Source organism: Atractosteus spatula, chromosome 11 (assembly GCF_055471065.1).
Source record: "Atractosteus spatula isolate fAtrSpa1 chromosome 11, fAtrSpa1.hap1, whole genome shotgun sequence".
NCBI lineage: Eukaryota > Metazoa > Chordata > Actinopteri > Semionotiformes > Lepisosteidae > Atractosteus > Atractosteus spatula.
Genome location: NC_142716.1, coordinates 5,879,591 through 5,892,726, shown reverse-complemented (window position 1 = coordinate 5,892,726; position 13,136 = coordinate 5,879,591). Strand labels below are relative to the sequence as shown.

General features: G+C 38.8%; 1 protein-coding gene across 2 annotated transcripts in view; it reads left to right on the top strand.

Moving 5' to 3' along the window:
• The window catches only part of eif2b3 (eukaryotic translation initiation factor 2B, subunit 3 gamma), a 36,098-nt gene that overhangs the window by 18,057 nt on the left and 4,905 nt on the right, over window positions 1–13,136 (top strand). For both annotated transcript variants that reach the window (XM_088927444.1, XM_088927445.1), the window contains exons 6-10: window positions 2,162–2,251; window positions 5,861–5,991; window positions 7,992–8,182; window positions 8,330–8,395; window positions 8,715–8,863. In XM_088927444.1, the coding sequence (XP_088783570.1) occupies window positions 2,162–2,251; window positions 5,861–5,991; window positions 7,992–8,182; window positions 8,330–8,395; window positions 8,715–8,863 (627 nt within the window). The remainder of the gene's footprint in view (window positions 1–2,161; window positions 2,252–5,860; window positions 5,992–7,991; window positions 8,183–8,329; window positions 8,396–8,714; window positions 8,864–13,136) is intronic.

Sequence of the window (13,136 nt, the reverse complement as noted above, 5' to 3'; positions counted from 1 at the left end):
TCACCTGTTCAAACAAATGTGCCATTAGAAATTTGTACCACAGACCATCGTAATTTGGCACTTATATAAGTGGAACCAGGAGGGACATTTCCAAGGCTAATGACAGGACACACCAAAGGGCACTGACCTTACATGTGTCCAATGGTTCGTTCTAATGGACACAGGTAGAACCTTCTGATTCTGCAATACTGTTGTTTGCTGGGATATGGTCCCTGTTTCCCATTTGTGCAGTCACGAAGTTTCACTGCTGCACAGTACATGGTTTTCATAAAACAGTGCGGCGAGTTAGCCCAACACACTTTCTAAGCACTCAGCAAGAATGGAAATAAGTGGCGTATCTGTTTCTTCCTGGGAGATACTGTATGTGCTAAGAATACACAGTGCTATTGGGTGGGGGGTCAGAGGTCCTGGATGTTCTCTGGACCCGTTTGCTTTCTGTGAGATGTACAGACACCACATGTTGCACATGTGGAATTCATCAATGGGGCATATGACTGGGTGATGCAAAGTGCATAGGAATGTAAGGTTAACACCCTCAGCTGTGAATGCTTTATTCACTGGGTCAGTGCAGATTGCACCTCGCCCTGTACAGAACATTTTATACTTGTAACAGGTGAGCCATTAGTGCCTCCAAAAAATTGCATGATGTCAAATTAGCTAACATTCCTGACTTATCTCACTATAGCCCGACTTGTAAGAAAACATTCCCCAGCCGGCTTCATTTAGTTGGATTATATGTGGGGAAGTAACCTAATATTGAACCATGATTTTTGCTGCCCTGCATTTTCTTTTAGTTACTGTGATTTTTGTACATACTGTATATGTTCTCCTCCTGTTGACGTGAGTTTCCTCTAGGTGCTCCAGTTTCTCAGAGTTCAAAGACATGCTGGTAGGTTAAGTAACCTCTGGGGAAACTGGCCCTGGTGTGAGTGTGTGTTTCTGTGTGTGCCCTGTGATTTCCTGACGTCCCCGTCCGGGTGTACCCTGCATTCCGCCCGTTGCTTGCCGGAATAGGCTCTGGCTCCACTGCAGTCCTGTACTGTATACAGCGTTTAGTAATTGAATGGTTGGATTAGCTTGTTTACTAACTTCACAGTAATTGCTTCACAGGAAATGGAAATTGCAGACATTCATAAAGGTTTAGATTAAAAGAGTTGTCTTCAGCTATTTTTTTATTTCTTCCATATTATTGTTTTCTCTGCAGCCAAGTGAGTCTAGTGCTGTTAGCATGTTTTGGGTGTCTAAGGGTAATGTAGGTGAAGTGTGTCATGGCTATTTGGTATTTCCCTCAGCTGGACGTAACAGTGAAGAGGTGAATGTATTTTTTTTAACATTTGCACTACATCATCTGCTGTAAATATACAAAAGTTGCTCATGGTACAAGATGATTTGCATTTTTTTTTAAACTTGAAAACAAAATCTTATGGAACATGACACTCCAGCCCGGCCGTAATTCTTAAGCCAGGCTTTAGTCATGTGTCAGTCAGGTGAAAGGTTAGAGTGCACATTAATCATTGCAGGTGCTAGTGTCACCCGCTTTTTGGCTCTTCCGGAGCTACAAGGAAGAAATGACTGAACACTTGGACTGTGGCTTAGCTCAGGTTAATTATACTGACCCTAGGCAGCTGTGAGTTGTTGCATGGGGGGGTCAGGGGTATGTGAGGGTTTCAGAACATTGTTGTGCCATTTGTAGGCTGTAAACCAATTGGGGGGTCTGTTGTTGGCGTTTGACCAGTTGTGAACAGTAGGCTAGCAAGCGTTGCTATGGCAGCTGTCTGGGGACAGGGGCCCTCTTGAGATTGGTGGTGGACAATAGACAGATACAGCAACATCCCTTTGCTTTTTCATAACAGATGTTCTCATAAAGTGCTTTACAGGGATCAAATAAAGAAGCACAAAGAAGGAAATTAAAGACTACAAATAATGCAAAACTGAAGTACAGCATTTAATTAGAATGCATCAGGATAAAAGAGAAAATATAAAAGTGGTTGGTTTTGCTAATATAATTTGGCCTGAAGCCTAGCTTTCTACTTTGGGAAGTCTTTGTTGTGTGTTTACAGAGTGTGGTGTTGTAATCACACATCCATGGCTTCAAGCAGAAGATTCTTTCTTCTTTTCGCCCAATTGCAACTGTGAGCTGTTGTTTTCTCATTTTGTGTAGGCACCCAAGAATGCACATGAAAACTGGCCTTGTTGACGCACACCTATACTGCCTAAAAAAGTCTGTGGTAGACTTCTTAGCTGACAACAAGTAAGTATTGACATTATACTTAAGCACCTTTTATAAGTATCCCCCTGTTCTTTACTTTTGTGTTTTTTTTTTATTTTCCCCAGTGTTTTGTAGTTAAGGGTAGTATTTTCCACACATTGGAAAAACTACGTTCATAAAATAAGGATACCTTAAAAAGCTGCTTTGAAGGTGGAAAATAAGGATTACAGACTCAAGCTGATGTGCTTCCCCTGGTCATGTTCTGTCATTCTGGGAAGCCTGCTTTGCAGGAGCTGTGTTGGCCTGATTTTTATGGGACTGGGGCAAATTCAAATCAAACCCGACGTATCAAGAGAGGATCATGAAATGATTGATTTTGTAAAGTCTACACAGAATCTAAGCTTATGAGTCTTTAATTATTTTTTTTTTTTGAAGAATGTCATGTTATGTGTGAGTTTAAACTACTCTGTGCATCATTTTATAGCTAGGTCATCTTCAGTTCATCACCAGCATGTATTTGTTTAGAACTATTTTGGCTGGGCTTTAAAAACCCTACAACGTGGAAACCTATTTGTGACTGTCTTACCTGAAGGATTTACTTTTGTTATTCAAACAGCTTTGGCAGGTTGACACTGAGGTGCACCTCAGACATAACTGTTTATTTCTCCTTAAGCACCTTGCTTCCTGCCAGGTGTGAAAGTCTGTGTCTCAGAGAAAAGAAATGGAATGTGTCTAGTGTGACTCCTTTGACAACTCTGTAGACAGGCCTTTTTAAAAGGAATGTTGAAACGTGACCACTTCATTAAAAAAATCTAATAAGGCTTAACTTCAGTTAGACACCTGTAAATACTTCATTGACGGAGTTAGAACAGGCAGGTAACAATATCCAAGATCTACATGCGTCATGCACACAAAGTAAACTTTGGGCACTCTAAACTGCATTCTCTTTTATACTTCAAGGCAGACCCTGAAAAAACATTCAAATTACCAGCTCATGAGGACTTTTTTAACTCACCCTCTTATTAAACTGTAAAACTTAAAATTTAATATTGACAGATAATGTTGCCGAACCCTCCAATGTTTCATTAAAGCTCATAGTGAGATAATGAAAACATGAAATGATAAAACTCTCTGTAAGCTTTTTCATCCATTCTGTCTAGGTTATTTTTAATTTTGCAGAAATACTCAAGTCAAACTTACCATCTTTTCTAATAGTTGGGATAGAATGCAAATCTACTAATGTGTGCACATAGTGCAGGGCATTAAGTGATTTAACCCATTTATGGCACAGGAGTTCAAAGATGCTATGTCAGAAATAAAAATGAATGTTAAATGCTCAACAGGGAGTAGTGATAGAAAGTTGCCTCTGGTTTATATCGCTGTTGGAGCTGTTGTGAAGATGGGTTTTTTTGCCTATAATCCTAGCCTTATGAAAAGTAATCCTTTAAGATCTGTATTGGCTACATTAAATTTGGAGCAACAGCAACAATGTTGCCAATGCGAGAAAAAATGAAAAGGTTGTGTTGGTTTATTTTTTCCAACCAGTGGGTTAGTTTTGGACATTCATACCTTGTAACATGACATGAAATTGACTCTTTGAGCCACGTTGCTTTTGTCACTCTTAAAATGATTTTTGATGCGGTTGAGGAGATCACGCATGAAATAAGTAAGGAAGCAGGTCATTCACTCTTTTCAAAGTTGGCTTGTTCAGTTAAACGTGGAGCTGAAAGAATCGCTAATATCGAGAAACTATCCAAGAATCTAGTTAATATGGTATCTGTGAATCTGAAACTTCTCAAGGGCCTGGCTGTTTGGAGTAAAAGTACATGTATATTATTTCTGTAGGGTAAAATAACTGGACATTTGATTATCAAATTTCCTACATTTTGATGCGCTGGGTAAAGATTCCCTCGTTAGCAGGCGCAAAAGGTATTTTTTATCCTTGTTGTTGTAGCTTAAACCTGTTCACATTTGCTGGCCCCCACATTCTTAAAATGACTTTGGAGTTCTGGAGACTTGCTCTGAATCTGAAACAGGGGCTAGTAATTGCTTCCACCCCTCCTATCCCTGCTCCCTTTGTGCTTGTTAAACTCACATTGTGGGAAATCCCAAACAGCCTCTTTAAGTGGCGTTGAAAATAAGCGCAGGTGGCATTAACTTGGGAGCGTATTAGCCCCATTCAGCATCCTCCTTTTTCCTTTTTCCAAGTAGGAATTTTCGCTTGGTTTACATAAATACTCACTGGAGCCGTTTGTTCACTGCGCTTCCCAGTGCTTTGACATTTTAATTCCGAGTCCTCCTGATATAAATATCATTTTCCCTAATCCGCTTCCCAGACGTGGGGTCTAAAGAACTGTTCCCCCCCACCCCCCTCCTCTTTTTTTTCTTCAAAGTGGGTTGACTTTTTTTATTCAAGTTTTTCTTTTCTTTTTTTTCCTCTCGAATCTGCTCTGCTGTGGAGCGTTTAAGGAGAAAAATGGACAGAGTAACTGTTGTTTCTTTCTTGGTATTCACATGGAAATTCTAATCTCTCTCAAAAGAAAATAAAAAGGAGAGAGGGGGAGAGAGAGAGAAAGGGGAGAGAAAATAAAATTGCCTGCAGGCTTACATGGAATTTTAAAAACATTATTTGCCCTGATCCTTTTTAACGTGATAGGGAACCATGAACTTGTATATACAGCGGAGCAAAATTAACTTTTTTTTTTTAATCCTTACTCTTGTGAGTGAAGTTAGAGGCTTGTAAAATTCTACATGGATATTAGCTGTATAGACAACAAGTGATTACCCTTCTTATACAGCCCCCCACCATAGTAACCATTATAACCCCCACCGCAGGCCTAACTTCTAGGTGATACCTATTTGTTTTACTGAAAACAAATATGTGATCTGACCCACACTGACAGTTATTTCGCTAATTAGAGTAAGTGAGAATAAATGATCCTACCCGAGCAGAATATAAAAGAAGATCGCCGTCTCGGGTTTCCACACAATGTTTCACCAACAATATTTATGAGCCAACACCTTTTGTCTGTCTTACTTTTATTTGTTTCTCATTTCTGGTAAGGCATCTCCTGAAAGGGAAACAGCACAACATTTTTCAAAGTGTTTAATTTTTTTTTTATTTTTACTTCCCTAAGCCTCAAGAATGTACTGTTGTTAGATCAGGACAGTGGTAATCTTGAAAGACATTTTGGAGCTCATATACAGTTCATAGTTGCAGAACCTAAGGCTCAAATTAAGGCCTGAATTGAATTAAGAATTTGTCATATCTTGGACTGTTGTTGACTTGGTAAAGGAATTGATTCAGATGGGAAGCTGGCAGAACTACATGTGAGTAAAGAATTTCCATGGTGCTCTGAGTCACATGAAAGTTGCTTTTCATTTGATTATCTTGTGTTTCAAGATTACAAGGAGAGTTTTTCTTCCTGTCCCAGTGTGGGTTAGCTGGTAACACTACTAAGTTACTGCTGCTGACGTACAGAGAATTAGTTATTGTTCCAGGACATTTTAGGGGGTAACCTCAACCCCACTGAAGAAGGAAGGAAAAATATCTCTTAACAAGCTTTGAAGGAAAGAGCAAAAATGAAGAAACGTGCATCTAAAATGGAAAATGCTTTTAGAAATGTATTATTTATTCCTGCATGTTTTAAGATCCATCACATCCATTCGTGGAGAACTGGTTCCATATTTGGTCCGCAAGCAGTTCTCCAGGTCAACTAATTCATCGAAGACCAAAGAGGAAATGGAGGAGGAGCAGAAGAAAAATAACACAAAAACATCAGGTCAGCATCCATCCTGGCTAAAATAATCATAAATTTACTTCCTAGCTTTAAGTGATTGTTTTTATTTTTCTGTGGTTTTGTCCTTTTATTTAAATTTCTACTTTTCTAGATGAGGTTAAAATGATAAATACCTCTCAAGCACTTTACAATTTGGAGGAAACCCATTTCATCTGTGGCTAAAGTGCAGCACCCCATCTGGGTGACACTATATGCAGCCATTAGCCAGTGTGCCAGTAGCCCTGCTACACAGCAGGTCAGGAAGAGAACTGAGAAAGTGCTTGATCATTTGAATTAAGGAGAAAATTTATGAAGTGCATGCCCAAAGTAAAATTTAGCCAGATTGTTTAAAAACCCTGCACTTAAGATCAGTGTCATGGGATCTTAATGGCCAAGCAGTCAGAATCTCAAATTCTCATCCAAATAAAAGACACAGTGTACAGTGTCCTCTATCGCCAGACTGGGCCATTGGTTTGGAAATGCTGGACCACAGGGAAGGAAGCCACCTACAGGTCCACCCAAAGCACATACAGCAGTAATGATTTCTTCCCATCACAGTACAAGATCGGGTTAGCTGGTAACACTACTAGGTTTTTAAAGTACAGAGAATTAGCTGTAATTTTATAAAGCAGAGTATGTCTCTTTGAACTTGTAATTAGGAGATAAGAGCAAAGTGCTTCAGAAGAATTGTGATTGATAGAGCAAATTCTGGTCTTACAGACCCATAATATATATTCTTTTGCAAATGTCATTATATTTCACATCTGTTTTTATACCTTAGCCAGTTATTGCATACTCTTCATATTCAGTCTTCTGCATTTTTGTGGAATTATTCAATTAATATTAATTGTAAGACATTTAATGCTACTTCCTTACAGTTCTGGGGTCCTGGATTTGATTCTGGATTGTGCCACCTGTGTTAATTTGTATGTTACCTCTGTATTAACATGGAATTATTCTGTATCTTACTCCTACTGTATATGTACCGTGTTATCTGTAATAGACCAGAATCCTGGCCAGGATGTAGTCCTGTCATTTGCATTGTGTTTCCAAGATCCTGGTTGCTTTGATCCTTACCAAAATTAAGCTGCTTTGAGCTAAAGGATGGGATGTAAATCTCTGTTATTTGAATTACTACTGGTTTACTATAAACTCAGTGTTTTACACTTTGGTGTGTGCAAGCTTGTCTACACTAGTATTTAAATTAATATAATTTAATTTAATTTAATTTAATTTAATGATATATTTGTATCACTTATTAATGTTGTCACTCCATTGTTTTAGCCACAGCTAGCAATTTAGCAACTCCTTATTTCTATGCACAGTATGTGTACTTTCAGCATCATTTTAAAATATATGGAAAACATGTTAAGATTTTTTTGATCATGTGGAATGTTATTTTCTCAAAATGTAGTTTTTTTTTTAGGAACTTGCCCTTTGTTAAGGTATGAAATCACTGGGGTGGTTAAAAAGGAATTGGTGTTTTCTCTGCCCCGGCAAGCAAATGAGCTGCTTCTGCTGGACAGCCCTTCTCTTTGGCTTTTACTTTAAGACACATGGGTAAAATGTTAGTATTGACTCAGTCACATGAAGTCAATGGCTGTACTGCACTCAGCTCAGTTGTTACTGATTATTTCATTCATTTTTGCTTAGAACTGTGCAGATAAACTAAATCAAATACTTACCTTGACATGATGTTTTGTTTTAATAGAACAGCAATGAACAGCAGCATTGTTAACAGGCTTCCTTATAATGCCCATCTCTGAACTAGCTTCATCCCTCTGCTCCCCTGGTGTGTGGGGAGTGTACCGGCACACTTTGCCTGCCATCGTACCATGCAGGTGGGGCTGCACATTGGTGATGGTGGAGGGGATTCCCCATTGTCCGTAAAGTGCTTTGAGTGGAGCGACCAGAACAGCACTATATTAGTGTAAGGGTGTTATTATTACAAGACTGTGGCGGAAGTTCAGGTGAATTATCTCGCATGTCTTGAAATTTGTCAGATATCTACATTTCATCCAAAGACGAGGATCTTCTTCAGCTCGCGCGTGACAAGTCCTGCTGGAACGACCATCGGGGAGACATGAGTGATGCCTACCATGGCGACCGACTGCGCTGCTATGTGCACATCATGGAAGATGGCATGTGTTACCGTGTCAACACCCTGGCTGCATACATTGAGGCCAACCGCCTAGTAAGAGCATGCGTACTCGACTGAAGAATTCTTCGCTGAAGAAATTAAACCATTACAGTTATATTGTTGTCATTGTAACACCCTGCCCCCCGCATCCCCCCTGAATTACAGTACTCCTCAGTTCATTGTCTCTTCTCTTTATACCAGGCTCCCAAATTCTTCTCTGAAGAGCCCCAGGTTCATCCAACAGCTGTGATCTCTGAATTGAGTATGGTGAGTCAGAGTCTGGGAGATAGTAGGCTTTATTGGATGTCTTAAACTACCCACTAGGGGACCCTGGTTTCTTTCTTCTTTCATGAAGACAGTCAGGTTTGCCAGCTGTTCTCCGCCAACTCATCTCGTCTAGATCAACTAACATTACAGTACAAGTAACCCCTGTAGAAGTGTTCATTGTAAGTGTTTTATTCAAAGTTCAGGACAGGATAGCCTTTTAGACTTGGATTAACACATTTGATATTCCTCTATTCTTAGTTTTTCTACTCATATTGCATTTATGCTGCAATTTGTCAGCTTGTTTTTTTACTTACTGAAGGTTGGGACAGACAGTATCATTGGCCCATCCAGTCAAGTCTGCGAGAAAACGTCAATCAAACGGTCTACTATTGGAGCCTCAGCCTTGATCAAGGAGAAGGTGAAGATCATCAACTCCATTATAATGAATGGGGTTACGATTGAGGAAGGGTGAGTAAAATATCTTCACACTCTGGCTGAAACTTGTTTCTTGTGTCCCCAGTGACCTCAGGACGTTGAGTACTGCTTTGCCAATATGGAGATATGGTTTTGTTTCTGTAATGTTTCTTAATATTTTGGGGATCTTTTGTTATCTTTAGCGTACTTTTTATAGACGTTTTCTACCCACATGTTAAAATATGTATCACTTTATACCTGTTTCTTAAGTTCTTATATATAAGGGAATTTAGTTGTGCATATCTACCATACTATACTATAAGACATGTTCAATGGAACAACGGTGGAAAGGAGTATGCAAATGAATGGGGCTGCTATTTGCACTCCTTGTGCTTCCAGATCTGCCACCAGGGGGCTCCACTGAATTTACTGCTCTGGAAAAATATCAGAAACTGCACACATAATCTTAAAAAGAAACACTTCCTGGTAGAATGACACACCTGACGACTCTGCGAGTTAATATACAGGGGAAAAAAAACATTTTCTTTCTTCAGAAGATTATTAAACTTGCCTCACACTTTGTATTTGTCCACTATGTTGTCTTTAATAACTTCAAATATTGCACTTGCAAGCAGAAAGACATTGTTTTTAGAAAGTAGTGCTGGAGCATCCTGCAAGGACAAAAATCATATTTTGAGCAACCAAAGAGTTCCCTTCTTTGAAAATGATATTGATTTGCAAATAATTATACTGTCTTTGTAGATGCTGTTGAATTGCAACGTATCGTGCCTTAGAGTTTGTAGATTATTCTGAAGACAGTTTATTTCTGGTGATGTGCTTGTTGTATTATTTCATTCTGTAGTATGTTAAACAAAACCTGTGTATATGTTATTTTGGTACAGATAGTGCCTGCAAGCTCCTTACTCAGTTACCAAAAACATAACTACTTGGTACCATCAGTAAGAAACTAAAGAATTTGCCTAGAAAATTCTGTGTGGTATCTTAATCTTGTTAATGTTTTAATATAATAAGATAATTGAATTCAGTGAATTCATAGTTGCCCTTTTTTATCACTTTATGACTATCTAAATGTTTGTGGACATGAAATTGGAAAGAAATTGTCCCCAAGAGAAGCTAAAAAATAATTCTATCCTCACCTCCCTTTTAGGAGCAATTAATTTCCATCTCTGCACATTTTTTGAAAAATGTGAATATTACATAAGTGCTGATGGACAGACATTGCTGAGTGGGGGGGCAAGCAGCAGACAGCTGAAAGCTGTTACCAGGGAGGTAATTTACAGAGCTGTGGCCGTGCTGACAGATCCTGATAGCCCAGGTGACAGATGCACAGGAACAGAGAGCTTACACTGCATATAATAAGACTTCACAATCTTCAATTACCCAAGACTACAAAAATGTACTTTTTGGGTTTTGTTACAGTTCACACAAACGATTTAAGAGATTTAAAAGCTGAATTCTTCAGCACTTGGGAATGTCAAATAATAGCAAGTTAAGGACTGTCCCTATAGCTGGTTACCTGGTTTAATCATGGCTAAAAGCAAAATTAGAACAGTAGATACACTCATTGATGAGCTCTATATATTATACAGCCATCACCTAAGCCATTCTTTTAATTTGTTTTAAGTTTGTTCCACTTGATAAATTAGACGATTGTCTCCAAGCCATCTTAATACTGATGAATACTTCATTAATACCATAAAGCACACAGAAGGCACTGATAATGCTCAGGATGCAAAGAGTAATTACCAGGGTGGCCTCATAGCTGGCTGCTGCTACTAAGACAAGGACTGAGGTCTTGGAGGCTCTGTGACCTTTGGATCCTGGCTTCTGATAATCACTGGAGTAGATGCATCTCCTATCATTAATCCATACAACACCTTTCCTCCAAAGGAGAATCTGAAAATTCTTCACATCCCTCATTTAGGCGATGGCCAATTATGGGTGTCCTCTTGAATCACTATGGATTTGCATTGTGATCTTACCGTCTTATTACACAGATAACACTCTCAGAAGTAGATGGAGGTTCTGAAGTTCTGAAGGGAGGCGGGAGAACTTTGGGTAGGGGTGGCCTTTTAGCAGTGCAGTTTACCAGAGCACAGAGAATATGCAATATATAAACAGGCACCTTATATGAATACACATTACTGACAGTTTAATTTTAACAATGCATGAAAACACATGTACATACTTGTGGTTTAGATATTAATAAAATAAACACCTGTGTGAAGAAGATGTACAACAAAATTAAAATGAGATTGGTCCTAATCATTGACTTTTAAATATGTAGATTAAATGGGAAACGTTAAGCTTTGCTTTCTTTATGAACAGACTATCATACTTCCTTAGTGTCTAATACAACATGTGACATAAAAGTCTATATACATTTATGAGGAACTTTCCATGGTCGTTTATTTTAACACAATGAGTGGCATATATAAAGTAAATATTTATTATTATGAACTCTTACCTTATGGGAGCTGCCTTATCGGTGTCTTAAACAGAAGTGACAAGTTTTTAAACTTGGCACTGGGGACCGGTCGAATCTATGGACATGCCGCTGTGGAAAAGGGGACCTCAATGCATGAGGAAAGTGTGTTCATGAAAGAAAGAGAAAGAAACAGTGTTTCTTTTACAACATAAAAAACCGCATGGGGGATTAACAAATCCCTGGCATGTTAAAGAAAGCACTTGCATTTTTGGGCCCTTTGTTTGCATCTAGGAGTGCTTGTTTACAAAGCGGGTGGGGAGGAGGGGGCCCAGGGTGAGGAGGAGCACAGTGTCAGTAATTAGTGGTGTTTCACTAGAGCTTCTTAGGTGGTCTTTCTGTTTCAAACTGGAATCCTTGTAATCTCCTGTAGCCATCCACTCCACCAGCCCCCATCTCCAACCTCCCCCCTGCCCCCCTTCGGATCGGCTACCTGAATAGATTGTTCCTGTGCTCTTGCCAGTACAAACCTGCTTCTGCGAACAGCACCGGCACTAAGCATGGAAGGGATCTGCCACACATGCCCCGGCAGTACAGACGCTGTTTGTATCGGTTGGGTTTCTGAAGGGAAGCCCTTGGTGCCAGTGGAAACAGTTGGGCATGTCTTTTCCGTTAGCCACACTCTTCCTCAAAGCTCCGTGGGAGAACCCTTTCCTAGGCTCACCTTATAATTAGTTGTCTATGAATGAGGTACATGTGAAGCATGCTCGTATACCATGATGTTGAGACATTTTCAGATCTGAATTATTGTGTATTAGAAGACTAAAGGACTGGGAATTTCGGAATGCTTGTTAATTTCCTTTTCCTGTATCTTTTCAACATGTTTGAATTGGGAAGCAAATGTAGGCCTTTTCCTGGGGAAAAATGCATCGTGGTTCTTGAATCCTGGTTTTCATCTTTTTTTCTTATAAATCTATTTTCCTCACTTAAGGTTTATATATGTGTTATGATGAAGCAAAATTAATTTAAAACATAATATGACAGGTTGATTTAACTCATTATCTTGAAGTGTACTTGTAAAATATTCAAATATTTTTGTATTTTTTTAATCCTGCCTCTCTCTGAGCGTAATCCCTTTAGTAAAAGTACATTGTGATGTTTTGTACATTCTTCATTGATTGAGATGAATTGTATTTCTGAGCTATACATTGATGTCTAGCTATGTATTTTCTTTCCCTTCATTTCTGTAGTATAACGGGCCTTTTCTAGTCATAGAAACAACATCGAAAGCCATCAGTGGAAATAGTTTGACTATTGCACCTGTAGAGACATACACAGTAGTTCTTGTGCAACACGCCTTACTAGTGGGAGAATGTGGTTTCTTAAGAAAAGTAATTTGTAGAATACACTAATGAAAGGTGACATGATTGCATTAGATTAATTTGAATTACACAGTACTCAATAACACACTAAGGAACAAGGTTATTTAAAAATCCAGTCATGCAGTACTAACTTCTGTTCTGGAAGCTGAACTGGCAAGCAGTGGCAATGAGATTGGGTATGACAAACATATGTTGCTTCTTTTTGCAGTGGGTGATGCTGCAAGATGTTGTTTTTTTTTGCCACTTGTGAAATTTTTTGAAAGGCAGGCGTCTCACAAGTGTGATTGTTATTTTATTGCGGTTTATACCGTTCATTTACAACAGGAATTGAAGTGGTGTTTTTCTTTAATATATATGCTAATTATTTCATTAAAAAATAAAACAAGGCCACTAAAAATGCAAAAGTATAAAGTGTCTTTGGGAAAAAAAAAAGAACCAAATAAAGGACAGAGCTTCAGCTGTGCAATTAACAAAACTTGAAAGAGTCTAAATTCATGGT